This window comes from Vanrija pseudolonga, chromosome 1 (assembly GCF_020906515.1).
Source record: "Vanrija pseudolonga chromosome 1, complete sequence".
Classification (NCBI taxonomy): domain Eukaryota; kingdom Fungi; phylum Basidiomycota; class Tremellomycetes; order Trichosporonales; family Trichosporonaceae; genus Vanrija; species Vanrija pseudolonga.
In genome coordinates, this window is record NC_085849.1 from 2,078,164 (window position 1) to 2,101,502 (window position 23,339).

Here is a 23,339-nt window from a genome sequence, read left to right on the forward strand (position 1 = left end):
CAATACTCGACCACTCGACCACCACAAACCTCCGCAAGTATGTAATACTCGCCTACGAAGAATCCCCCGACCTGACCTGGCCTGATCGTCTGTCAATTACTGGACGACGGGCATGCTGCAGCGATCAGGACAGGTCTCTTCTCGGGCGACACTAGCAGCGTTACATCGTCCCTCGCTCATCACTTCCCTGTCCATTATGATGCTATTCTAAAAGCCGGTCCACGGCCGCGCTGTACATTCCAGCGCAGAATCCCAGTTCCAATGTCATCCCCAGCAGGTTTGATGACCATGCGGGTCGCGTTCCCGTGTTCACCGCCACTGATGCAAGCGACCCAAACCCACAGCGGCCGCGTCATCGGCTCGGTGTTCAACGCTGCGTTACATACTTGCTCTCTCCCGCAGTTCTCCTTACACCCCGACCCGACGCCGTGGCCGATGACGCTTGACGCTTGACGCTGGCTCTGCACTCGCACTCGCACCTCCGGCCGGGCACATTTCCCACTTTTTCCTCGCCGCCTTCCTTATCAGTCTAGTGGGGGGCGTGGAAGGTACCCGCGCACGCCACAGCCGCCACATGATCGGCTGGCTCTGCCAGCTGAGCTCAGCTCTGCCTCCGCCTCCGCATACCAGAGATTGCCACTACTGAATGTACACGCAGGAAGGGCGAGGCGAGTCGGGCCCGTGGCCCTCCCGCCACTACCACGATTTAAGCTTTACTCTCGGGCATCTGGGGCGTCTGGGTCCGCCTTTCGGCACACAGCGGCAAGTAAAACGCCGTGTTGGTTTGCTTTGGTTTGGTTCGGTTTCGTGGTAGTAGTCAATGTTCCGAGTCGACGTCCCCAGTTTTCTGTGTGCCGTGGCTTTACTGCACCCGAATACTCGTCCTCGTTCGTTCGACAATTCATAAACGAAGCATGTACGTATGCATCGGCCGGTCCGTGCCGTCCGTGTCGGCAGCCGAGCGGCCCAGCGACGGGGGGCGTTGGGCCGCGAGCGGCCTGTGGCCTCTTGTTGTCCAATCGACATGTCCCGGTTTGTCGTTTTCTCATTGTCCAATCGACGTGGCATGTTATGTTGTCTTCGAGTCGATTCGTGGCATAGGCGGCAGTCGCAGCAGCAGTGTCCCCGCCTCTTGGCCATCAGCTGACGCTTGCCAAATGCAACAACAACACAGCCACACTTCGGTGGCATCTCTATCGGAGTCAAGCTGTGGCGCTGGTCCCGCTCCCGCCGCCACATGGGCGGCATGTGTGCTGCTGCCGCGCCACCGGTGCCGGCAGCAGCAGATCAACGGGATGGATGTGGCTGCGGCGCATTCTTCTTCCCCGTGGGCAGGCCACCTCCGCCAAGCACCATCCATGCAGAGGTCTGTCTTGAGAGTAAGACAAAGAGTACGAAGTCGTAAACGCCGCTGAGACAACGTCCCGACGCACGTCGAAGAGGTCGCGCGATCCACAGGTCTTGGCATTCCGCCACCAGCAGCCACCTGTACGGCATGCACCACCAGGCTGCGGTGGCCTCCTCTTCGGCTCCAGCGTCCCGAGGCACCGTACCGCACTACTTGTTCGTGCCGGCGTCCTGGTAAGACATGCTCATTCTCCGCCGACGACGCCTTGCCATACACGTCAGAATGCACACGACTAGCCCACAGCACCGTCGGCGACCGAGGACCGAGGCACGCAGCAATCTTATCTGCGCCTAGGCGGTACGTGCGGGCACAGTATCAATGCGACGCGTGTAGTGCATGTCGTCGTGCGTGAGTGGGCTGGCTGAGCGGTCACACGAGTAGTATGGGCGTCACACGACGAGGCGTCGACGGCGGAACGACGGTCAGACTGGTTTCGAGGGTGCCGTCGAGAACAGCTCACACACGATGTGCAACAGCACGCAAGCGGTTCTGACTCTTCGACAAGTGGCAATCTCCTCTTCGTGGCACCGAGGGGGGCGGCGAGGGGAAGTGAGAAGGGGGCAGGGGGCCACCTAGTGGATGGCGAGGACAAGTGGCACTGACGAGTGACACTGACAGAGACACGAGTCGCTGGACAGTGACAACGACACGACTCATTGGAGTGGTCGTCGAAGTCAAGCCCACCATCACCGTCTGAGCCCCCAACTCACCTCCTCTGACTCGACTGGGGGAGACGGACGGCCCGCTCGCCAGCGTTCGCCAGCGGCCACGCTCCCTCCCACCACTTCACCCCACAGCAGCTCTCAACCCCGCCACACCCGCCCAATACGCCCCTCTACACTCCCTCTCAAAAACGAGGGTGCGACCAGCCTGCCTGCACTGCATGCATTCTCTACCACCCTCTTGTTGTTCTCGAGGCCAATTCCTTCGAGACGCAGGTGGCAGGCGCGGCCACAAAAGCAACCTAACGCCGCCGACAGCGATCAAACCTTGTCTCGCCACCACATCCATCGCCCCACACTCGGTTCTCGTCTGACGGATCCCTGCCACGGCCGTCACGCCGACTCTGGCCAGAGTCGAGTTCCAGAGCGTGCAGCATACACGGCCAAGGCCAACCGCTTACCGCGTCGCACCCACGCAACTAAGCTCAGCTCCACCACGACCCGCCACATCACCGACGGAACTCAATCCGCCACGCACACGCCCGCACACCTCCCTGTGCCTGCCACGACCAGCCACCGTGAACATCCAAGGCCCGGCACGTCACTGCACCCGCTTCTGCGGGTGGGTGCCTCTGTGCCTCCCGCGTGCGCGTATCGCCGCGATGTGCATGGCCGACGATGGATGCTCGGCGACAAGGTGGATGCACCAGTGTGGCTGTTGGCTTGTGGCAGAGACGTCTGGTCACTGCCACAACCACCTGCTGCAACGCTCCCCCCACACACCCCCACACCCCCGCCAGTGCCCACAATATGCATGCAATATATGCCAAAACATCTCAACGCTTGACCCAAGTGTACTGCGGCGTGTTAGCAATGCGGAAACGAGTGCCGCCGATACAACGGCGAAGGCTGTCGCCTCCGCCCACAGCAAACTCACCCTCTTGCGCGCCTTGGCCTTGCCAGTGTGCTTACGCTCGACCATACGGGGGTCACGGCTGAGCAGGCGGTCGTTGTGGAGGGGTCCGTGTGCGTCGGGCCTGATCTGCGCGAGGGCGCGGGCGACGGCCATGGCGACGGCGCCGGCCTGGCCCGAGTTTCCGCCGCCGCGGACGAGCGCGAACACGTTGTACGCGCCGAGGAGGCCCGCGAGGCGGAAGGGGCGGAGCACGAGCTCGCGGTCCTGGTGGCGGTTGAAGTGGGTGGCCAGCGGGAGGTGGTTGATGAGAATCTCGCCGACGGGGACATCTGTCTTGTCCTCGCCGAGGTCGAGCGCGGGCTTGTCGAGAGCGGCGAGGCCGGCAGCCGACGGCACGATCCACGCACGCGCGTGCGCCTCCTTCCTGCGGCCCATGGCGTACGAGCGGCCGAGCTCGTCGATGCCCTTGACCTCGCCGGCGGCCTTGGCCGCCGCCTTGGCGGCCAGGCGCTCGCGCTCAATCTTCATCGACGGCTTCTGGAACGGCAAGGTCGTGGCCTCGAGGAGGGCAGCGACGTCGTGGACCCCGGCCGTGGCGGCGACGTGCGCGAGCTGGTGCAGCTTGTTGAGCAGCTCAACAAAGCCCTTGTAATCGGCGTTGGAGCGCACCACAAAGTTCATCCCGCCAGAGGATTCCCATGCGGTCGGCGACGGCTGGAGGTACGGCAGGTGGGCGGGCAGCGGCCAGACGTGCTGTTTCCGCAGCGCACGCTCGGCGTCGGCGAGCACGCCCTCGAGCCTCTGTATCTGGTTGTTGAGCTCCCCCTTGGCCGTGAAGAAGAAGGGCGAGTGGGGGCGCCGTTGCCGATCGCCGGCAGACGGTTCGAACCCAGACGGCGAGTACGTCGAGGCGTGGCGCGATGATCCGGCGACGGCGACGGCTGCAGAACGCGTGAGCGGCGACGCAAGCGCAAGTGAGCTCGTGAGCCGCAGCGCCTGTCTTGCTGGTGCTGTCATGGAGGTATGTGTTGTGTGTGTGTGGTGAGCACGACGATCTCGACTTGCTTGTCGCTCGCTGTTGAGCTCCGGCGTCGTCGAAAGCAAGGTCAAACCCGACTTTTGACGACCGGCGCGGGGTCAAATGGGAAACGGCGGCATGAAGTGTATTTCCACGTCATTATCCACGTGGGTTTACCCCCGTCGGCCCACCCCGATTCTGTGCTCGTATCAGATAATCAAAGTGTGTGGTGATGACAGAGACGGTTCTGACGGCGGCTGAGAACAGAGCTCGGACGAGTAAGCGGCTGTTGAATTCGCACAAAGACTCGAGCACAGCAAGCACGACAAGCACAATGGCAGAGCCCATCGACGCGCGCATGGCCGCAAAGCTGCGGTCAAATCTCACCATCGAGCACTTGGTGAGTGTGCCCCGGGCTCGCCCTCCTCCTCGTCGCCGAGCCAGCTGACACTGCGCCCAGGAAATCGTCGACACCTCGGCCAACTGCGGCTCGTCGTTCGCGCTCGTCATCGTCTCGCCGGACTTTGCGCGCAAGATGACGCTGGCACGGCACAAGCTTGGTGCGTGGAGCTGTTGTGGGCGCGGCTGACTCGTATCAGTGAACCAGATCCTCGCCGAGGAGATCACCCAGCTGCATGCCTTCTCGCAGGTGAGTTGGTTGTCTCGGCCTCGTCAGCTCGCTAATTGCCCAGAAAACCCTCACGCCAGAGCAGTGGGCCAAGGAGCGCGGCGCTTAACTTCCCCATGCTCCCCGCCTTGGCCCCCGCACTGACTCATCTGTTGTATCGTACAGAGGTTTGCCGCATGCTCTAGACGCTACATGCATCATGTATCGACACGGGCCGGAGCGCAGCTGGCACAACGCAAACTGGCGCACCCGCAACACAGCGCCTGCCCCCAATACAACAATGCAATTGCATGAACTAATCACAGATGTGAGGCATGACATGACAACGGAAAATCAAGTCGGACACAGCACCCCTACCCTCCAACAGCTCACTCCCTCCTCCGGCGCTGCTTCTGCTCCTCGTCGTAGCGCGCACGGATGCTCCTGTCGACAACCTGGACATAATACTTGCCGCTGTCCCCTTTCCACGACACCCAGTTGGGGTAGTACGTGTGGGACGTCTGGCGAAGAATCGCAGCAAACGAGTTGTACTACGGCGTCAGCTCGGCAACTCCCTACACTACTCACGTTCCCGTCGTTCAACCTGAACCCGTCGGGCACGAACGGCTTGAGCGACACAATCGTCGCACCCTCCTTGAGCTCGAGGAAGAGGTCGGTCAGCTCGTGGTTGAGCGACGAGGGGAAAACCTCGTTGTTGACCAGCACCACATCGGCGTCGCGCAAGCTCTTGACGACTGACGGGTGTCTCCTGAAGTCGCCCTCGTGCACCTCGGCCTTGGTGTTACCATCGAGGCACCAAATTGCCCAGCGGCGCTGGCACTCGCGGAGCTGGAGGCGCGCACAGCGTGATGGCACCGGCAGCAGCTCAAACCCGTAGCTCCGGCTGCCTGCCTGCAGCGCAGCCTGAACCACACAGTTTCCGACGCCGCTGCCGAGGTCGACGAACACCGAGTCGGGGCCGAGATCGGTTTGCTCAATCACCTTGCTCATAAAGTTGTGCCGCAGCTCGCCGTACGCGTCCTCCTTCTCGCTAATCGCCGCTGCCACCTCGTCCGGGTGCTTTGGGTGGTGCTCGAGCTGGTCGGAGAACGGCGCCACGACGCGCGAGTACGACTGGTCGTGCACAAACTCGACAAACCCGGACCAGTCACGCCGTGACATGCGGTACTGCGGGCTCGAGAGCCATGCAGCCATGGTGCCATCGGACGCAATCTCGTCCAGCGCCGAGTTGAGCCGCTCGACGGCCTTGAGCAGTCCTGGTCCATCACGGCGGTTGGGTGCAAGTGCTCGGCGAAGAGCATCACCAATCGTCTCCTGGGGTGTGTGCGGCTGAGGTGACATACCATCCGGCGGTGGAGTCGTGAGCGATCCAGGCGCCGGAGAGTGGATCCGAGATGGAACACTCGAGTGGATATCGCCGGTTGTATCCAAAGATCCAAAAATGTGCGCATGAGATGGGGGTATGTAATCTGCTGTCAGCCAGTGTCACGATCAACACCACCCACGCTTGAGAATAAAACGCAGCGCGCTACGCAGCTCGCTCATCGGGTTGTACTCGCGTGAAGATATCGGTGTGAGGAGAACAAACCTGGACGTCAGCCAGAAGTCACGCACGCCACCACGCCCCCCCGCCCCCTCCGCGCCACTCACTTCTCCTTTGCCCCAGAGGGGTATCGGAGCTCCACGGTAGGCAATGGCTCGGTATTCTCGAAACCCTCTTGGGGAAAGTCTGGCTCTGTCAGCTCCTGCCGCTCTGGTGGGCACCCACAAGCCTGGTATTTCTCGCGCTCGCCTTCCTTGCCCTCCTTGCTGCCACCTGCCCAGCCCACCACGGTGCCCCGGACGGCGTGCTCACACGGGACGAAGCCGGCGTACCCGCGTCCCCACTCGCCGCGCTCGTCGGTGCGCGTGGGGCAAAACACGGATCGGCCGACGTCACCCTCGCCCGCGGCGTCTGGCGTGCTCCCGCTCGCGGCGGTGCCGTTCACGCGGCGGCGCTTGGGAGCGAGCGCGTCGTCGCTGCTCTCATCGTCCGATGACTCGGGGAGCACGCGCTGCGGCGCGGTCGGCTTGCGGCGCCGAGCTGCGGGCGATCCGGAGCCTGAGCCTGCGGACCGCGGAGAGAGCGCTGCCGATGCGGCGCCGCTCTTGAGGCCCGGCGAAGGTCGCTTTGCCGAGGAAGAGGAGGAAGAGGTCGGAGCCTTGGGCTTGCTGAGTAATGTCGAGCTCGAGGCCTTGGTTATCAGCGGCCCAGAGCTGCCGCTGCTACCAGGTTTGGGGACGACCTTCTTCTTGACGGTGACGGTGGAGACGAGGGCCGGACGCGCCGGCTTTGCCGAGCTGGAAAAGAAGGACTGCATGGCTCTGAGTGGATCAGAGCCGTGCAGGGGGAGAGTGTGGGCACGATCCTCTGGCCTCGAGGATGCAGTGTTTATGTATGTTAAAGAGATGAGTGAGTCTGAGGTGGATGTTGACAAAGAGAGCGAGAAAGCGCCGCTGACGGGGAACCAAGCAAAGTGTCGGCGAGGAAGGCACCACAGTCACCCTGTGCTGGGTGGTGGCCACGCGCCCCATTTTCTCGGGACATTAGCCTTGTTCTTTCGATCACCCTGCCACCCCTTGATGCCGACTTGTTCGGAAAAGCCCTAGCATCAACAACAACAACCAGAGAGTCGTAAGACCCTTGTCGTGCGACAAGGAGGAATGCGACCACAATGCATAATGTAAAGACACGACAATAGCTACATGTTACATGCATGAGTGATGGACACTACTCCTCCCGGCGGACCTTGGTCGCACGACCGCCCTGAACAACCTCATGGAACTCGTCACCGAGCTCGGCCGTCTCGTCGTCCACGACCTCGCCCACCTCGACGTCATCGGCCGTCCTGGGAACTTGTCCCTCCTCGAGCTCAGCGTCAGCCTTGCGTTTTGGCGGACGCTCAGCGGCAGCAGTAGCAGCAGACTCGGCATCACGGATCCCGGCTAGCCTCCTGGCACGGTTGGCATTCTTGAGCTCGCCGACCGACGCCTTGGGCTTGTCGCCCGATGCAGGCGCTTCCTCGGACTTGTCTTCTTCCTCCTCGATGCCCTGCGCCTTGGCAGCCTCCTTGGCGACGCGCGAAGGGTTGAAACGCTTGTACTTCTCAAAGTCGGAGACAACGCTCATGCCGAGGTGGGTCTGTGGTGTGAGCTCCAATTCTACAAAGGGGGATGCTTAGCTCACCCTGTAAAGCTCTAGCAGGATCGTCCTGTCGGGGTTTGTCAAGTCAACCTTGTGCTCGGGGTTGAGCTTGGCGACCTCCTCGGCGACAGCCTTGATCATTTCCAAGCGCTCGAGTTTGGCCGAGTTGCGGGTGCTGACATTGATAGCAAACTGGCATGTCAGCTAATGCAACACAACATCAGCTTACCTTCAGTGCGCCGCCGCCTTCCTTCTCAAATCCAGCAGGCAGAGTCTCGGCGGCCATGGCGACCAGCTTGTCGAGGTAGCCGCCGCTCGTGGCCGTGATGGGCGTGAGGCGCTGGGTGAACTTGAACGAGCACTTGGCCGTGCGCTCGCACCGCTCGAGCACGTTGTAGACGAGCTTGACCGGATCCAAGGGGGGGTAGACGAGGATGTAGCACACTGGGGGGCGGGTCAGCACAATGATCGCCGCCGCCATCAGCCTTCCTTACTCACCGCAGGCCGTCTCGCGCTTGCACACGCGGAACCGAGTCGACTTCTTCTTTGGCGCCGACAACGACTCGAGCTCCCGTTTCAACATGTCTTCAATGTCGTCGCCATCGCCACCGTCATCACCGCCCTGGGCCGCTGTCTCGGGGTACAGCTCGTCGGCTGCGGCTTCGAGAGCCTCGATAATCTCGCGCTCCGCCTGCTGCTCCTTGCCCTGCACTGCGGTAACAAAGATGCCCGGGTTGCTGAGCATCTCGGGCTGTGGAATACATGTTAGTGTTCTGATGCTAACCGGAGAAAGGTCGGTCACTCACCAGCGGCTGTTGACGGTAGGCCTCCATGACGTTCCCCTTGAAGTTCCCCTGCCCATCGCTTCCCCTTGGTGGTCCTCCCGACCGCTTGGGCTTGGTGTAGTACTTGCCCTTGTTCTTCTTTGGTGCTCCTCCTGGCGCCATTTTGCGTTTATTGGACGATGTATGCGGAGATCGATAAAGCAAAAGGCATCAACACACATGTCTCTGTCTCTGCCTGGTCCCAACTTTGGCCGCCGTCGATTCTCATCACGTGATAATGCGGTGCCCCGGATCAGCGGGAGTAGATTTCAAGCGCGCGCGACCCGTCGCCTGGCTGTGATGGATAAATGGAGCCTGGAGTGACTTTTGATGGCTTTCTTAATCCCTCATCGAGCACCCCCACCAACGGCGACATGACAGACACATCCACCCCTCTCTCGGCCGTCCGAGACCTGACCTTTGGCTCGGTACGTTGGCCCCAGACGCCGGCGCGTGCACCTCTAACGGGCCCCAGATCGCTGGCATGACGGCCAAGCTGTTTGAGTACCCCTTCGTAAGTCAACAACACACACCCGTGATCACGGACTCTGACACTCCCGTGAAGGACCTCGTCAAAGTCCGTCTCCAGTCACAGCCCACCGACAGGCCGCCCATGTTCAAGGGCCCACTAGACTGTTTCAAGCAGACTGTAGGCAAGGAAGGCATCCGTGGCTTGTACCGAGTGAGTCGATATCGCACGTTGGCGAGACATCCGCTGACTGTCGCCCCAGGGTATCTCGGCGCCAGTAGCAGGGGCAGCGGCCGAGAACGCGAGTCTGTTCTTCGTGTACAACAAGGCGCAGGCTGCAATCCTCGCTCTGCGCCCTGGTCCCGATGGCGGACTGCGCGAGTTGACGACTACCGAGCTGGGTGTCGCTGGTGCGGCGGCCGGAGCCTTCACGTCTTTTGTCCTGTAAGCCGGCCTTGGTGGCGTCCCCACTCCCGATAGCATCGGCTGACCTCGCCAGCACCCCGATTGAGCTCGTCAAGTGCCGTATGCAGGTGCAGATGATCACCCAGTCGGCGCCTACCTCGGCCGTGACTGTCAAGACGGCGCTGTCGGCCCCCGCCTCGCCCTCGTCCACTGTCACCATCCCCCCTCTCGCCCGCCCTGTCACGACCGCAGCCCGCCCCGCGCCTCTCGGCCCATTCGCTATCATTGCCCAGACTGTCCGCACCAATGGCATCCAGGGTCTCTGGCTCGGTCAGACCGGCACGTTCCTTCGCGAGACGGGCGGCTCTTTCGCTTGGTTCGGCATGTACGAGTTTGTCGCGCGCAAGTTCATCGCGCGTCGCCAGAAGCAAGCGGCTGCCGACTACACTGTGACCAAGGCCGACCTCGCACCGTGGGAACTCATGGCCTCGGGCGCTTGCGGCGGTGTCGCCTACAACGTCTCGCTGTTCCCTGCCGACTCGGTCAAGAGCACGATGCAGACGTCGGCAGAGCTTCACCCCGACCGCCCGCCACCCAAGTTTTTCCCGACCTTCAAGCAGATCTATCAGACGCGCGGTATCCGCGGCCTGTACGCTGGTTGCGCGCTCACATGTCTCCGTTCGGGCCCCTCGTCTGCCATCATCTTTGGTCTGTTTGAGACGCTCAACAGCAAGCTTGGATGGATCTTTGACACGCGCGCATAAGCGACGCATCCGCCGAGGTGGAGGTTAATTCGCCCCTCAGCCACAAACAACCACATACACTGCAATAAGTCTCTTGTCATACACAGCATGGTTGTACTCGCTCTCTCATTGCTCGCAGTGTAGGGGTTTGTGGTTCTCATGTAGAGGCTAATCTGTACATTACTGCATGCAACCGGTAACACTGGAAGAGGTGCAGGGGGGAATGATTTGTCAACAGTGGGTGCGGGGGTGGTGTTCTCGGCAATGTCCGTTGCGTCGGGTTTGAGGGTTAAACTGGCTGCGTAGTTTACGCGCGCAACCGCTGACTGGCGGTTAATACAAGCTGCACACCACCCAGGAAGAACACGCGACGCTTGTAACAACTTGATCCACAACCATTGACCCGGGGCTCGACAACATGTTCTCCCCAAACACGCATGTACTGACGCAGTTCTTTGGACAATGGGGTCAATGCCACATGATCGTCCCTCGAGCGTCCTGCGCTCGCGTCCGCGGGGTCGATCCGTCACTGTCGGTCGGGGCATGATCGGGCCGAATCAACCCACTTGTTCCAAACGTACGCAGCGTCAACTTCGTCGCAACAATGGCCTCGCGACTCGAAACACGACACTGCAGCAGGAGGCGACCTTTGTTTGCGCCTGCCTCGTGCCAGGGCTGCGCTGCGGTGGCGTCTGATCGAGAGCGCACAGGCGCGGGCGGCGGGCACCTGCACCACCACTCACAAAAGGACGACTGGCTCGAGACGAGATCCTTCCTTCTTGGCTGCCTGCAGCCTGGCGGCGCTTCTCTTCTCTTCTCGGCTGCTGTTACTGGGGAACCAGGGCACACAGCGGAATGCGACGTTTCGAACCCATTCCAGTGTCCAAAACACGAAACGGGGTGACTGACGACGACGACGAGGGCGGCGCCGACGAGGCTGCAGGCTTTTTTTGCAAGAGACCCGAGCGCAGTGTTCTCGACTTCGCCATGGCACGAGGCGCACCCCCCAGCCTGACCGCCTGGCACCTGACACCTGACACCCTCACCCCTTACCAGTTCTGGTGACGGCGTGGCTGTCGCTTGACCTGCTCTGGCTGGCCTGCCCCGCTGACCTTCCATCGACGAAGACGACAACTGTGACAACAACAAGAGCAAAACCAACGCGGGCCTGGCTCTGCTGCCACAGGTCCCCCAAGGTACCGGACGAGGCGCTACCAATGCTCCGCTGCAGAACTAGAGTGTTCCCTCGTCGAAGCCCCCCAGCTCGGAGCAATGCAGTCTTTGCTTCTGCTCGTTCTCACCTGCTCAACCTACGCACTACTCTCTCGACGCGACTATTGTCACCCACCCCCGAAAACCTGACACTTGCTTGCTCAGCTCCCTCGACGGCAAAGCAATAAGACTGCCCCCCATGCCAGTGTCCGCCGCCGTGCCCCCCATCTCTCCAAACCGCGACCACTTCCTGGCGCGCTGCTTCAACCTGTCGCCAGCAAAGTCTCGCGCACGTACAGGCCTCGAGCCACCCTCCCCCTCGCCGAGCGGCCTCGGACCCTATCACGCCGCGTCCGTGTCCCCGCCAGCAGCGCCAGTGCCGACAGCCATTCGCCCACTCCGCAGGGAAGCGACCGCACTGTCCAGCATAATCATGGTCCGAGCGAGCCCCACGTCCCCCACCACCGCCCTCTTCACCACCACCGTCATGAAGCGGTCATCCATCGTCCTCGTTGAGCCACCGCCGCCGCCGTCACCAACGTCGGCTATGGCAAAGACGTCGGCGGCGTTGGTGTCGTCCTCGTCCTCGTCGTCGACGCACACTGCCCGATCGTCGCGATCATCGCGCTCGCTACCCCCCACCGCTGTGCAAGTCACACGCACAAACACCCGCACAGGCCCTATAGCTTCAGGTTCATCTTCGTCGACCTTGACAATGTCTTGTTCCCTGCCGCGAGGAGGTCGAGAAGTGGCGCCTGAAACAGCCCTCAAGCGCAAAAAACGCCCCCAACGGTTACCCCTGGATCCAGCTGCAACGACTTCATCAACTCTGCTGAGCGCGTACCGCTTGCAACAATCATCAGAGACTTGCGGCACCCCAGCATCACCCACATCACCACCACTCTCCTCAGGCATCTCCACCTCGTTTGTCCTGGCCCAGTGGTCGTCGGAGCAACTATCCCCAGCCGAGCCGCCCCAGCCCAGCAGCAGCAGTGGCCAATTCCTCGACATTGATCGCACCCTTCGAAGGTCGAACAGCGCAGGCACGTTTGGTCGGTCCCGCCAGAGGCTCAGTGCGCCGCTGTCCGCGTCGAGCGATCGGCCTCTCTTCTCGGCCAGCACCAGCACCACCATACCGAGCAGTGCCGACTCTTCACGTCAGCTACAACCAGGCGAACACCTCGTCAGGCGCCGGGCGTCCTTCAGCTCGGTTTCAACTCGACTCAGTATGACCATGGACGACCGCGAGCGCCCTCAGAGCCCTCCCCACCTGCGGGGCGAGGACGATCAGACCATCGAAGCGCACCTGCGCAGGATTCGCGAGAAGAAGGCCAACGCGATTGTTCCTCCCGCCCCACTGCCACCGCAATCGACGCCATTCTCCGCCCCGCCGACGCTCGGCGAGTTCCCAGAGCTCTCAGTCTCAGCCTTCACGCAGCTGCGCTCACTCTGGCTCGATGACAGTGGCACGGTGCACCAGGAGAAGGGTCGAAGCACCGCTGTAGCCGTTGGCGCTGGCGCTGGCGCTGGCGAGCATGCGTCCGAAAAGACCAACCCATTGTTGTGAGTCGGTCTCGCTATTGTTCACTACGGATCGGGCTGACGGATCGGCAGACCGGCTTCGACCGGCGGCCTCCAGCGCCGAACAAGTGCGGCAGCAACGACAAAGCCACTCCCTTCCACCCACCCAGTCGGCCTCCCCTTGGACCGACACGCACACTCTTTGGATCTTACAAATGTGGCATCACGCGACACGCTCGGATCACTGGGCTCGCTCAACCCGTCGTTCAGCGAGTCGGTGACGACGCTCTCGGGCCTGCTTCCGGCTTCCCAGATCCGGAAGCGCAAGCTCATGGCCCATCCGGCTTCGCTCGCGCCGGAGAACCGCGTTCCGCCGACGCTGGCGAGCAAGTCGGAGCTCGGCGCCGAGCAGAAGGCTGTTCTGATCCGGCGCACGCGCAAGCTCGAGCAGCTCCTCGGCGAGACGCTCGGCGAGCGCCAGGTCGAGCGCTACGTGATTGACCCGAGCACGGCGCCGACGACGGTTCAGACACATATCGACGAGAAGTCGTGGCCCCGCCCGAGCAGCAAGCCCGAGTGGGAGCGTGAGGACTGCGTCCCGCGTATCGCGACCACCCCAGTGTCTGCTGTCGACCAGCCCACAAGACCAGGCCACCAGCGCACAAAGTCACGCCTGGAGCGTGCACGCGACATGTTCCTCGGCCCATCTACGCCCCCAATCCCTCCCCAAATCCAGGTGTTTGTCGCCCGCGAGACGCATGTGGCGGAGACTGGGCCTCGAAAGGTCCCGTCACTCAACCTGGGCACTGCAAGCCGCGCCAGACTGCCCGTTGGCGGCGTCTCGCCCACATCGCCTACGAGCCCTGGGTTCCGCGACGAAGACACGGAAGACGTCGCCTTCCGGGACCGCCGCACACGTCTGTCGAAGGTAAGCTGAACAGGCCCCCCCGGCAACAGCTAACCACCTCACAGCTCCAGCGCCTACTCGGGGCCCCAGTGCCTCCAGAGCTCCTCCGATCGCCCTACTCCTCGGCGTGCAACAGCCCCACTCCTCCTCTACCAGCCGATGACCCCACCGTGTCGACACACTCGCTTCCTGCCCTCGACAGCCAGTTCCACAACCGGTACGGGGGCGCCAAGATCCGGCACTCGTCGTCCGTGTCCGAGCGGCGACGCTCCGGCAATGCGCCGCCGGGCCTCACGGCCCTCGTCAACTCGTCACCGATGCCCGACGACGAGCGCAAGGTCGCGCTCAGGCGGGTAAACAAGCTCGACCAGATGTTTGGTGACGCGCCGCCTGCCAACCTCTTCCTGCCTGTGTTTCAACCCGACAGAGAGACGCACAGCGAGGGCGGGCACCCGAGCGCGAGTGCGCCGGAGTTCTCCCCGCGGCCAGAACGCGAGGTGTACGAGTCGTACCGCTACTCGATCCAGGGCCTAATCCACCTCATCGAGCACGACCAGACGAGGCTGGCCACCATCGTCGACGAGCTGACCATGGCGACGCTCGTCGACGAGTTCGGTACCTCAACCCCTGCGCCGCCGCCGCCACTGAACAGGCGCCCGACGTCGCCCGTATCCCCGCGACTCGTGCGCTCGCTGTCCAAGGCCAAGAGATGGTCCGTCGACATGGTACGCTCCATGTCGCCCACGGCCTCCCCCACGTCGCCGTCCCGCGTGTCAGGGTGGCCACAGCATCGGTTCAGCCACAACAGCATGCCCGTGTCGCCGACGTCTCCGAGCTCGCGCTCGTCCGAGTCGACGTCCACGTCGGCGGGCACGCGCTCATCGATGGGCACGCGCGAGTCCCACTCGCGCCTCCCGCCGATCCCGCATTCGCCCACGACGCCGGCCGCGCCCGACGCGGCGCGCCGGACGGCCAAGCTGGGCCGCTTCTTCGGCGAGGAGGGGCTCGACTTTTCCACACCCCCGCCGCCGGTTGAGCTCCGATCTCCCACACCTGACGAGCCGTCGTCGTCCCGCGGCCGCGCGCAGACGCTCGACTCGGTCCTCGGAGAGCTGTGGCGCTCCGTCCAGGCCGACATGAAGCGCGGCGGCCTCGGCCAGGCCGACGCCGCCCGCCTCAACGACCTCATGCGTACCCTCGGCCGCAAGCGCGCCGCTGCTGGTGAATGGGCCGAGCTGTAGGCCGGCTGGGTGGATGGACAACTGTACATAGTCTTGAGATCTAGGTCCTCTCCGTTGTGCTGTGCATTAAAAAACCTTGTATACATCGTAAATTGCTACACATCTATGTTGATCTGCGACGTGCCCATTGCGCCGTACTCCTCCTGGCCGCCACCACCGCCTACGAATAGCTCCTCAAAGTCGCGCACCGTGCTCTGAGAGATGACGCCAAACGCGTCCTGGAGCAGGCCACCGAGGTAGTCGAGCTCCGCGATGACCTCTTGCATCGCGAGTGCGTACGCGAAGAAGAGGAGGTGCCGCCCGCCACCGCGCACGCTGCGCTGCTTCACCTCGTCGAGGTTGCGGATCGCCTCGACCAGGCGGTCGCGTGCGTTCTCTGCTGGGGGGAGGTACGGCGGCATGGGGATACGGAGGCGGAAGCCGGCCGAGAGGGTGTAGAACTGGGGTGAGCTGAACGTTGCCCAAAGTGCAACTCACGTAGAGGATAACGTTCCCCGCCATCTCGCGCTGGAGGTTGTTGACAGGCAGCACGAAGGCCTCGCGGATACTGTTATCCCTGGACGTCAGCGGGAGATGTGGGCGCCTGTAACCCACCAGTCGTGTCGCGTCGTAACGCAGCGCATGCTGTGCAGCTTGTCAAGCATGCGCTCGCAGCTGAGCAGCACCTCCTGGTAGAAGTCGAACGCAAACGGACCCTTGATACGGGGTTCGTTCTTTGCGTGCGACAGCAGACCGCGGAGAGTCGCCAGTTGGCTCTGGAGGTGGAGTTCCCTGGTGGGTAAGTTTGGAGGCAAACAAGGCACCCACATGGACATGAACTGAAGCACTGCGGGGCTGAGGTGGTGCCGCGCGACTCCGATCGGAAGCAGAGGCGTGGTCTCGCCGCTTGCCGAGGGTGCGACGTGCACTTCATGCTCCACGCCGCGCGTGTACGCCGTCACAAGTTTGGAGTAGAGGTATGACAGGTCGAGGCAGAAGCTGCGAGTTAGCGGTTCGCAACGCCGCCACACTCACTCGCCGAGGCCCATGCGAAGCTCGCGTCGGGCGGTGTATGGCCACCAGTAGCGCGATACGATCCCGGCCCAGATCACGCCGGTGATGACGCTGGTTGAGCGGCGGACGGCAATCTCGAGCGGCGACAGGTCTTTTGTGCTCTCGCGCAGGTTGTAGGCGTAGAGGCAGGTGAGGTTCTGTTGTCAGCTGAAAGTCTGGTTTCGGGCAGCTCACATAAGTCAGGAGGATGAACCGTCCAGCCTGGGCGTAGTCGGGCATCTGGGTGATGATGTAGAAGCAGGGCAGGGAGAAGAGGTACCCGAAGATGGGCAGGCTGACCGGGTCTTCTGGGAATCTAGCTATCAGCAGGGCTTGTGGCCATCGACTCACAGTGTGCACGCGAGAACGGCAACAGCACCGCCGAGGCTGGGATGTCAGTACAGCAGCTTCGCCACACTCACAGTGTGCCAACGATTCGGAAGAACGACCTGTATGTTAGCTATATGGGACCCTTAATAGCTCACAAGAAGTTTGTCTGCCCGACCGTAGGACTCATGGTCGCGAAGAAAGCGATCAGAGCCCATTCTCCGCGGTACTCTAAGAAGATGGGTCTCGTCCTCTCGATGTAAGCCGGCGCAGCGAGCATGGCGCCCGCGACACCAGTCTTGATGGCGTACTGCAGGTCAGGCTCGCGGATACGCGAGCCGAGCTTCCAGAACCACTGGGAGATCTTTGCTCGGCGCGAGAGGCCCTCGTTTCCAGGCGTGAGCAGCGTTCCCGTCTTGTCTCGCTGTGTGCGGGGAAACAGGGGCGGTTGGAGCTTGCTCGGGTCGATGGGCACGACACGTTCTGGAGGGTGAGCAGGACTAACCGGGGAAGAGCACCCACGAAGCTGCTTGTACAGGTAGTTGGATCGTCGGCGGGGCCGTTGCCAAGGGGCAAGGATGGACCGGATTTGGTCGATAGCAGTGAGCTGCGGCTCGTTGACAATCTGCGATCAGTTGAAGTGGTGGGGGTCAACTCACCTCGTAGACGGTGTCTAGAAGGAAGAGCAGCTCGCGCGCAAACTCCTCGAGTGTAAAGAGAAAGCTCATGTCAGCTCACTACACACCGAGTAGCTCACAAATAGACCAGGAAGATGACCTCGTTCGGACCAGTCGAATGATCATCCACGGCCTTGTCACCGCCGCTCCCCTCCTCGTCGCTACTGCTGCTGCTCTCTCCATTCTTGCCGGGCAAGATACCGCGCCGGCGACGCGGGCCAGCATACACCCGCTTGATGGCTCTGCTGGACGCACGCGAGAAATTCTGCAGGGCAGTTGCGAGGGATGTGCGGATCTCGGTGAGATTGGCATCAACTGTAGACTGCGCTTCGGGGTACGTGACGTCCTCGATCGCGTCAAGGGCTTCGTCACACCGTGTCTTGGGGGCTCAGCAGCAATCGCGTAGGTGCCACTCACGACAAGGTTGTCCATATCATCACCTGTGATGTGCTGCAGCTCGAGGAACAGCGCGATGCTTTGCTTCACCTCGACCGGGTTCTCAAACTGGTCGTGCTGGACATCATTGACGTCGTCCACGACCGACGGCGCCATGTACGACTGGTCCTTCTCCGCCTGGTCGAGGACGATCCTTCCGTCGAGGCTGGCTCTGATAAGGGCCTCCTGCATGCGCGTGCTGCTGCGCATGCCGGCAAGATGCTGGGCAAGGCGGGCCATGCTGCCGAGGGCGGCGTCGTAGAGCTCGAGCTTGCGGCCGCGCACGCGTGGGTCGATGATGCGCTCATGCTTCGCCTCGCTGAGATCAGCCTTGAGGGATTTAAACGCTGCACCGTGCGACTTGACTGCCTCGGCGAGCGTCATGCGATTCTCGCGCAGGACCGTCTTCTCGAGAAGGAAGCATGAGGTGAGGAGATCCAGCAGGGTGGAGAAAGACTTGAGGGATTTGGAGATTGAGTTTTGCAGGCGGGAAGTGGCAGACACGGGGAAGACGAGGAAGGAGACTAGGTTCGTGATAGTCGCTGGGGTCAGGGAGAGTCAGAAGCAGCAGGCACCCACCTCCGATGATGACGATGAAGAGCACCTCCTCGAGCTTGGTCATGCCACCTTCCTTGACGATGACGGTGAAGAGCGTCACGGCGGCCATGGAGCAGCCTGGCGGTCAGCTGCGTCTCGCGTTTTCGCAGCCCAACCCACCAGTGTTGAAGGCCGGGTTCCCGACCCAGACCTTTGCCCATGCCAAGCCACCCATAGCACCACCGATACACAAGATACAAACTGCCCAGTCGCCCATCTCACTGATCCAGTCCCACTGGGTGCCGTTGGACGGGGACCAGTGGTCGAATAGTCTGATGATGCCAAACGAGATGAGTGACACGATGGCCGCGAGGCCGGCCAGAATGATACAGTAGCGTGTCGAGAGAATCATGCCACCCTTGGTACGTGCGGGGTTGAACTTGGGTTGCTATCAGCTCGGTCCTTCTGCTGTTGGCTTACGTAGACGACGATCGTGGCGACCATGTGTGCAGAGTACGCCGGCACGCGGCGTACCCGCCCGTGCACGTCCGTCTCGGACTGCATCGACAGCAGCGCCGACAGCTGGGGCACGAACGTGAACAGCGACGCGAGGAAGTACGCGAGGCCGCACTTGAATATCGCCACGACCCAGGGCTGCGGAGGCCATAGCGGGGAGGCTGGCGATCCGTCAGCGTGCCACACGGGTGTGTACCCACCTTGCTTCTTTGATGGTGGAGCGTCTTTCACCACACTGGGGCTGGGTGCCGTCGTCGGCGGCGGGGGCGGAGGAGTGCGCGGTGGCGCCGCTGTCGGCGTCGGCCGCTGTGGAGTCGGTGTCGCCACTCGATCTTCGCCGATAAGGTCTCCGGCCACGCCGAAGCTTGGGAACTCTTCGCCCATCGGATTCGGCGAGGTGGACAGCACGGCCGAGAACGACGACTCGGCCCGCTCCTCGGCCTCATCATCCTCCTGCACGCCGGGGATGGGGCGGCCGAACGCGGACCGCGTGGGCGTTATCATCGACCGCAGGCTGCGCTGGCTCGGCGTGTCGCCCCACGCCTTTCCTCCGCGCACCGGGCTGGGCGATACCTCGCTGTCACCGGGGTTGACAATCAGGTCGTTCAGTGTCTCCCAGTTGGCGAGGTAGTCGTTCTGCGGGTCAACGCTGGGGCCTTGGGCCTGTCTCCGGGGGCCCATGAAGGCCGAGGTCGGGAGGGAGCCCGCGACGCTGTTCCCGCGGGGCAGGGACGCGTCCGAGCCGCGATGGCCCAGTGCGGGTCTTCTCGAGCTGCTGCCCGCACCCACTCCGCCCGCCCAGCTCGCGATTGAAAACGACGCTGTGGGCGTGCGGTCGTCAAAGCTCCCATGCGACGAGAGCGGCGGCGAGGTCGAGAGCGCTCCGCTGCGGCTGCGCGATGCCGAGGTGTCCCGCCGAGCTTGCCGCGCCCGGGACGACGACGACGACGCGGCCATGTCTATCGGCTGCGGTGCGCCAGGTTCCGGGGGCATGGTGGGCGCTCTTGTGCTGTCGTGTCGTGCGTGTCGCGCTGGAATGAAACACAAAAGGAAAGTAGAACGACGCCGCGCCGCCCAGGAATGCTTGTTATGGTTTGATACGCCCCCTCGTGCGGGGTCTCCAGTACCACCCCAGGCGGTTCAGTGGCGTCACGTGCGGAGAGGGAACAGGTTTTAGTCAAGCGGGTTTTCAAGTGGACAGCTTGAGACGGTCTGATCGTATAACGGTTAGTACACAAGATTCTGATTCTTGTAATCTGGGTTCGATTCCCAGTCGGACCTATTAGCGCATTAGCTTTTTGACTTTTGTCAGCGCCGGCGTGATGGGAGGATCGGCCGTTGTTGTCAACAAGGGCGCAACTCGATCAACAGCTCAACATTCTCCAGTTCTTGTGTTTCGTTGTGGCCCAGCATCATATTTGTGCTCGTCGAGCCCAGTGCTCATGCTTATTGTGCACTACAACAAGGTCAACTAGCACTGGACAAGGCCTTCCACAATGCCAAGCCGCATGCGGCAGGACTGACGTCCCCCGAGCCCTGGTCCGTTGTAATTTGCCCTGCTCCAAGATTCTTGGCCATGTCCGCGCGTCGTCACAGTGCACGACGCGACTGCGCACCTTGGCATGGCTGTGCGCTGTGCACCACAAAAAGTCGTAGATCAGTGTTGTGCTGCGTCCACATGTGGCGCGTGCAATCCAGCTTACCCGCAGCCGCGGTACTCGCAAACGCATGTATCAGGGGGCGTGCATCCTATCACAGCCTGGTATAACTATCAAAGTGAAATAACAAAAGTGTGTTGGGGAGCTAGGCGCGAGCGCGCGCGCTTTCGAGGAGCACGGGGTGGTGGGGGGTCTAATGGTGTGACTGTCATGACGTGTGAGAGTCCGTGACGTGGGCGATGGTACAGGCCGTGCAGAGGTGGCCGGGTGGCGCGTCGTGCAGTGGGCGGAAATGAGGCGAGGAAAGTGGAGCGTCTCGCGCTCATCAGAAGGCGATGGCAGCAACACCAACAACGGCTCCGACGACAACCGACCAGGTGGCAACGGTTGCGCCGCGCGACGCGGCGTTGGTGGTACCGGCCGGTCGGCCAGCCGAGGCGCCGCTTGGGTTCGCGGCGTTGGCAGCAGCGTTGGCAGAAGCAGCCGAGGGGTCGGCCTTGGACACCGAGTTGAGGTACTCCGACAGCCCCTGGACCGTGCCAGCGGGGACAGCGGCGGTGGCGGCCGCCGCAGGGGTAAACGAGTTGCGCCATGTGCCGACCTGGCCGTCGCCGTAGTAGTCTGGGGCATTGTCAGCAAGAAGCACTACACCAGCGCCGTCATCATTAACGCACAAGTCGTAGCGGTCATAGGGGCGTAGGTCGTGGTGGGGGCGCCGACGATACCCTTTGGCCTGTGGACGGGTTAGAACGTGACCGTGACAGGAATAGCCACGCCGCGGCGCAGGCATCGCTACGCACTGGGTCTGGGTGGCGGTTCTCGTGTTGGTCTGTCTCGTCGTCGTAGGCGCCGTAGCGAGCGCGGGGTCCGTCGGGGTCGTGAGGACGGGTGGAACGACGCCAGCGGCAGCTCCGCGAATGGTCGAACTGCGTTTGTTAGTCTCTTGTATTGTGACGCGCCAACGCCACGCCAGTCAACGCACATTGTCGAGGTAGTGTCGTCTCCATTCCTGTCGGTGGTGTACATGACGACGACGGTGTTACCAGCCTGTTGTTGGCATTAGCAGCTGCATCATGTTGTCAAGCAAGGCATGAAAAGCCACAACTCACAGGGTTCTGTTATTCACAAGCACCACGGGAGGCACGGGTTAGCACACACTGAACACGGGCTGATGGCGGCGCTGGTACGCACGACAACAGTGTCTCGCTGGGCATTAGCGCCCAATGCGAGTAGCAAGGCAGTGACAACGGTGGCGACGCGCATGGTGATGAGTGGTGAAAGTGAAAGCGAGGGATGTGTGAAGGTTTGCGCGAAGACGGCGGCGTGGTGAGAGAGGGAAGGAGGGCGGCGTGGACGAGATGGGCGTCCGTCTAGAGGGAGATTAGAGGGGGAATGCGAGCGTCGCAAGGCGAGGTGGAACGGCGATCAAGCGGCGATGCGCGAGCTGCGTTCGACGAGGTGTGTGTGAAGAGTAAAGTGTGTGTGCACAAGGAGATGTTGGTGTGTGTGTGGTAGTAGTCGTCGTTGTCGTCGTCGTCGTCTGTCCAAGAGTCAAACTGTGAACCACCAGATGCACCAGAGACAAGCGTGTTGCTTGTGTGGTTTGGCGGCAGAGGAGCCAGAGGGGCAGGCAGGGCAGGGGAAGGAAGCGCAGTGGACGGCCAGAGGCAGCAGGCAGCACAAGGTGAGAAGCGGAGGCAAAACTTGGTCGATTTCTTGGGTTTCAGGGGGCGCCAGGCGCGCCGAGGGAAGGGTCGCGAGGGCCGAGGTCGTCACCGCAGCTTGCGTGCCGTGAGCGCCGCCGCCGTGCGAAGCACCACCCACCGCCCACCGACCTCCCCTCGACCCCGTCATGCAGGCACTGCTGCCTGTAGGCTCCACACTCTGCCTGCTGCGTGCTACAAACAATGGTTACTCCGTCTTAAACAGTGTAAACAAAAGCCATAAGCACCCTTCCTAATCGGCATTTCGGCCATTGTACCCGTGGCACCCAGCATTCACTGCACCCAGTGGTGGCACAACCACATCACACATCACAGTCGTCCTATGCATATATACATGAATGAGAAATCTAAGCCTGCTCGGCAACCTTGAGCTCCTCAGCCTTGACCACGAGCTCGGTCTCGTCGGCGTCGGCAGCAGCAGCTTCCTCCTCGCCCTCGGCGCCAGCGGCGGCGGCGCCCTCCTCCTCCTCGTCACCGCCCTCAATCTTCCACAGGTAGCCCTCGATCCAGCCCGCGACCTCCTCCTTGCCCTCGCCCGCGAAGATGGCCTCGGAGAAGGCATCTCGTCCCGCGGCGTTCTTCTGCTGCGAGGGGGTCAGCCTGGGTCATAAGAGGCGGAGCGTGCCGACCCACCTTCAGCAGCTGGATGCCGCCGCCGTTCTCCTCGGGCACCTCGACAAGCGCCTGCACGATCGCGACATGGTTGTTCAGCACCGCCCAGTGGATGGCGGGCGAGCCGGCCTCGTTGACCTCCTGCAGGAGCGCGGCGGGGACGTGCGGGAGGAGGACCTTGAGGACGTCTGCGGGGAGGTCAGCAGGGTGCACAGGAGGGGGTTGTCAGTGGCCAAATGGCAGGTGAGTAGCTATAGCCCAGGTATACGAGCTGCGCCTTCACCCATACCACACCCCCACCCACCCCGCACTCACCAAGGTGTCCGTTTCCACTGGTCATGTGGAGGATGGTGTTTCCCCGTTCGTCCTTGGCAGCCGTGAGCGCCTCCCAGCCGTGCTTGGTGGCAAACTCCTGCACCTCTTCGACCTCTCCATACCTGCAGGAGAGGAGGACGTCGTCGAGCTCCTCGGTGGTTGGTGCCATGGTGTGTGTTGTTGACGATACGTAGGTGGCGAACGCAGTGAGGTCAATGCCGCGTCCAAAATGTTGGAGGGTCACGTGATAAAGTGGAGGTGGCTAGAGGAAGGTGAAGCCACACCGGCCGATCGTCACCCGAGGAAGGTGGTGGTGGCGTCGAGGCTCGAGCCCTCGAGCCCTCGGAGCATTGGGGTTGTTGTACAAC

General features: G+C 62.2%; 9 protein-coding genes and 1 non-coding gene across 10 annotated transcripts; 4 read left to right on the forward strand and 6 right to left on the reverse strand.

Annotated features, from left to right (window-relative positions):
- Positions 1 to 2,866: 2,866 nt before the first annotated feature.
- Positions 2,867 to 4,067, reverse strand: rpsI (30S ribosomal protein S9). The gene is made up of 2 exons (XM_062767240.1): positions 3,008 to 4,067; positions 2,867 to 2,927 (listed from the first exon to the last, which is right to left on the reverse strand). Exons 1-2 carry the CDS (start codon positions 4,001 to 4,003, stop codon positions 2,907 to 2,909), a joined length of 1,017 nt encoding a protein of 338 aa, XP_062623224.1. The 5' UTR covers positions 4,004 to 4,067; the 3' UTR covers positions 2,867 to 2,906.
- A 245-nt stretch (positions 4,068 to 4,312) lies between these two features.
- Positions 4,313 to 4,903, forward strand: Bola2 (BolA-like protein 2). The gene is made up of 4 exons (XM_062767241.1): positions 4,313 to 4,404; positions 4,465 to 4,564; positions 4,604 to 4,653; positions 4,697 to 4,903. The coding sequence occupies exons 1-4, from the start codon at positions 4,339 to 4,341 to the stop codon at positions 4,739 to 4,741; spliced, it is 261 nt and encodes an 86-aa protein (XP_062623225.1). The 5' UTR covers positions 4,313 to 4,338; the 3' UTR covers positions 4,742 to 4,903.
- A 2-nt stretch (positions 4,904 to 4,905) lies between these two features.
- DOT1 (Histone-lysine N-methyltransferase, H3 lysine-79 specific) lies at positions 4,906 to 7,094 on the reverse strand. The gene is made up of 5 exons (XM_062767242.1): positions 6,401 to 7,094; positions 6,283 to 6,361; positions 6,138 to 6,220; positions 5,200 to 6,101; positions 4,906 to 5,162 (listed from the first exon to the last, which is right to left on the reverse strand). Exons 1-5 carry the CDS (start codon positions 6,990 to 6,992, stop codon positions 5,001 to 5,003), a joined length of 1,818 nt encoding a protein of 605 aa, XP_062623226.1. The 5' UTR covers positions 6,993 to 7,094; the 3' UTR covers positions 4,906 to 5,000.
- A 245-nt stretch (positions 7,095 to 7,339) lies between these two features.
- Positions 7,340 to 8,780, reverse strand: SPBC25H2.10c (putative protein). The gene is made up of 5 exons (XM_062767243.1): positions 8,623 to 8,780; positions 8,315 to 8,567; positions 8,046 to 8,260; positions 7,859 to 8,008; positions 7,340 to 7,813 (listed from the first exon to the last, which is right to left on the reverse strand). The coding sequence occupies exons 1-5, from the start codon at positions 8,761 to 8,763 to the stop codon at positions 7,403 to 7,405; spliced, it is 1,170 nt and encodes a 389-aa protein (XP_062623227.1). The 5' UTR covers positions 8,764 to 8,780; the 3' UTR covers positions 7,340 to 7,402.
- A 212-nt stretch (positions 8,781 to 8,992) lies between these two features.
- On the forward strand, positions 8,993 to 10,467 carry arg-13 (Amino-acid transporter arg-13). Its single transcript, XM_062767244.1, has 4 exons — positions 8,993 to 9,068; positions 9,116 to 9,322; positions 9,372 to 9,553; positions 9,609 to 10,467. The coding sequence occupies exons 1-4, from the start codon at positions 9,015 to 9,017 to the stop codon at positions 10,276 to 10,278; spliced, it is 1,113 nt and encodes a 370-aa protein (XP_062623228.1). The 5' UTR covers positions 8,993 to 9,014; the 3' UTR covers positions 10,279 to 10,467.
- A 2,236-nt stretch (positions 10,468 to 12,703) lies between these two features.
- Positions 12,704 to 15,138, forward strand: LOC62_01G000784 (uncharacterized protein; the record flags this gene model as incomplete). Its single annotated transcript, XM_062767245.1, has 4 exons — positions 12,704 to 13,032; positions 13,084 to 13,118; positions 13,161 to 13,918; positions 13,963 to 15,138. 4 exons carry the CDS (start codon positions 12,704 to 12,706, stop codon positions 15,136 to 15,138), a joined length of 2,298 nt encoding a protein of 765 aa, XP_062623229.1.
- Positions 15,139 to 15,222: 84 nt separating this feature from the next.
- YGL140C (uncharacterized protein) lies at positions 15,223 to 19,677 on the reverse strand. Its single transcript, XM_062767246.1, has 17 exons — positions 18,863 to 19,677; positions 18,627 to 18,823; positions 18,327 to 18,585; positions 18,189 to 18,284; positions 17,592 to 18,151; positions 17,255 to 17,553; positions 17,157 to 17,220; positions 17,020 to 17,122; positions 16,656 to 16,980; positions 16,593 to 16,619; positions 16,522 to 16,557; positions 16,366 to 16,486; positions 16,153 to 16,328; positions 15,946 to 16,116; positions 15,733 to 15,909; positions 15,616 to 15,694; positions 15,223 to 15,578 (listed from the first exon to the last, which is right to left on the reverse strand). Exons 1-17 carry the CDS (start codon positions 19,653 to 19,655, stop codon positions 15,234 to 15,236), a joined length of 3,828 nt encoding a protein of 1,275 aa, XP_062623230.1. The 5' UTR covers positions 19,656 to 19,677; the 3' UTR covers positions 15,223 to 15,233.
- Positions 19,678 to 19,871: 194 nt separating this feature from the next.
- On the forward strand, positions 19,872 to 19,944 carry LOC62_01G000786. The gene has a single exon. It is a non-coding gene; the product is annotated as a tRNA-Gln (tRNA).
- Positions 19,945 to 20,389: 445 nt separating this feature from the next.
- On the reverse strand, positions 20,390 to 21,861 carry LOC62_01G000787 (uncharacterized protein). The gene is made up of 5 exons (XM_062767247.1): positions 21,512 to 21,861; positions 21,303 to 21,373; positions 21,121 to 21,246; positions 20,995 to 21,053; positions 20,390 to 20,941 (listed from the first exon to the last, which is right to left on the reverse strand). Exons 1-5 carry the CDS (start codon positions 21,581 to 21,583, stop codon positions 20,646 to 20,648), a joined length of 624 nt encoding a protein of 207 aa, XP_062623231.1. The 5' UTR covers positions 21,584 to 21,861; the 3' UTR covers positions 20,390 to 20,645.
- Positions 21,862 to 22,336: 475 nt separating this feature from the next.
- On the reverse strand, positions 22,337 to 23,164 carry SPBP16F5.05c (Ankyrin repeat-containing protein). Its single transcript, XM_062767248.1, has 3 exons — positions 22,972 to 23,164; positions 22,678 to 22,844; positions 22,337 to 22,628 (listed from the first exon to the last, which is right to left on the reverse strand). The coding sequence occupies exons 1-3, from the start codon at positions 23,138 to 23,140 to the stop codon at positions 22,392 to 22,394; spliced, it is 573 nt and encodes a 190-aa protein (XP_062623232.1). The 5' UTR covers positions 23,141 to 23,164; the 3' UTR covers positions 22,337 to 22,391.
- Positions 23,165 to 23,339: the final 175 nt, after the last annotated feature.

What these genes read in the sequence shown, in the direction of transcription:
- rpsI (XM_062767240.1), bottom strand. Translation starts at nt 4,003, where the DNA reads ATGACAGCACCAGCAAGACAGGCGCTGCGGCTCACGAGCTCACTTGCG. An exon ending in AGGCCAAGGCGCGCAAGAGG is followed by an intron (nt 2,928 to 3,007) that starts GTGAGTTTGCTG and finishes AACACGCCGCAG; the next exon opens with TACACTTGGGTCAAGCGTTG.
- Bola2 (XM_062767241.1), top strand. Translation starts at nt 4,339, where the DNA reads ATGGCAGAGCCCATCGACGCGCGCATGGCCGCAAAGCTGCGGTCAAAT. An exon ending in ATCTCACCATCGAGCACTTG is followed by an intron (nt 4,405 to 4,464) that starts GTGAGTGTGCCC and finishes CACTGCGCCCAG; the next exon opens with GAAATCGTCGACACCTCGGC. An exon ending in AGCTGCATGCCTTCTCGCAG is followed by an intron (nt 4,654 to 4,696) that starts GTGAGTTGGTTG and finishes CTAATTGCCCAG; the next exon opens with AAAACCCTCACGCCAGAGCA.
- DOT1 (XM_062767242.1), bottom strand. Translation starts at nt 6,992, where the DNA reads ATGCAGTCCTTCTTTTCCAGCTCGGCAAAGCCGGCGCGTCCGGCCCTC. An exon ending in GCTGCGTTTTATTCTCAAGC is followed by an intron (nt 6,102 to 6,137) that starts GTGGGTGGTGTT and finishes GGCTGACAGCAG; the next exon opens with ATTACATACCCCCATCTCAT. An exon ending in TCAGGTTGAACGACGGGAAC is followed by an intron (nt 5,163 to 5,199) that starts GTGAGTAGTGTA and finishes CTGACGCCGTAG; the next exon opens with TACAACTCGTTTGCTGCGAT.
- SPBC25H2.10c (XM_062767243.1), bottom strand. Translation starts at nt 8,763, where the DNA reads ATGGCGCCAGGAGGAGCACCAAAGAAGAACAAGGGCAAGTACTACACC. An exon ending in CCTACCGTCAACAGCCGCTG is followed by an intron (nt 8,568 to 8,622) that starts GTGAGTGACCGA and finishes TGTATTCCACAG; the next exon opens with CCCGAGATGCTCAGCAACCC. An exon ending in AAGGCGGCGGCGCACTGAAG is followed by an intron (nt 8,009 to 8,045) that starts GTAAGCTGATGT and finishes CTGACATGCCAG; the next exon opens with TTTGCTATCAATGTCAGCAC.
- arg-13 (XM_062767244.1), top strand. Translation starts at nt 9,015, where the DNA reads ATGACAGACACATCCACCCCTCTCTCGGCCGTCCGAGACCTGACCTTT. An exon ending in GAGACCTGACCTTTGGCTCG is followed by an intron (nt 9,069 to 9,115) that starts GTACGTTGGCCC and finishes AACGGGCCCCAG; the next exon opens with ATCGCTGGCATGACGGCCAA. An exon ending in GCATCCGTGGCTTGTACCGA is followed by an intron (nt 9,323 to 9,371) that starts GTGAGTCGATAT and finishes CTGTCGCCCCAG; the next exon opens with GGTATCTCGGCGCCAGTAGC.
- YGL140C (XM_062767246.1), bottom strand. Translation starts at nt 19,655, where the DNA reads ATGCCCCCGGAACCTGGCGCACCGCAGCCGATAGACATGGCCGCGTCG. An exon ending in GCCGTTCTCGCGTGCACACT is followed by an intron (nt 16,487 to 16,521) that starts GTGAGTCGATGG and finishes GCTGATAGCTAG; the next exon opens with ATTCCCAGAAGACCCGGTCA. An exon ending in GTTACGACGCGACACGACTG is followed by an intron (nt 15,695 to 15,732) that starts GTGGGTTACAGG and finishes GCTGACGTCCAG; the next exon opens with GGATAACAGTATCCGCGAGG.
- LOC62_01G000787 (XM_062767247.1), bottom strand. Translation starts at nt 21,583, where the DNA reads ATGCGCGTCGCCACCGTTGTCACTGCCTTGCTACTCGCATTGGGCGCT. An exon ending in CCCAGCGAGACACTGTTGTC is followed by an intron (nt 21,374 to 21,511) that starts GTGCGTACCAGC and finishes TGCTAATGCCAA; the next exon opens with CAACAGGCTGGTAACACCGT. An exon ending in GACGACACTACCTCGACAAT is followed by an intron (nt 21,247 to 21,302) that starts GTGCGTTGACTG and finishes TAACAAACGCAG; the next exon opens with TTCGACCATTCGCGGAGCTG.
- SPBP16F5.05c (XM_062767248.1), bottom strand. Translation starts at nt 23,140, where the DNA reads ATGGCACCAACCACCGAGGAGCTCGACGACGTCCTCCTCTCCTGCAGG. An exon ending in CAGTGGAAACGGACACCTTG is followed by an intron (nt 22,845 to 22,971) that starts GTGAGTGCGGGG and finishes ACCTCCCCGCAG; the next exon opens with ACGTCCTCAAGGTCCTCCTC. An exon ending in GCGGCATCCAGCTGCTGAAG is followed by an intron (nt 22,629 to 22,677) that starts GTGGGTCGGCAC and finishes ACCCCCTCGCAG; the next exon opens with CAGAAGAACGCCGCGGGACG.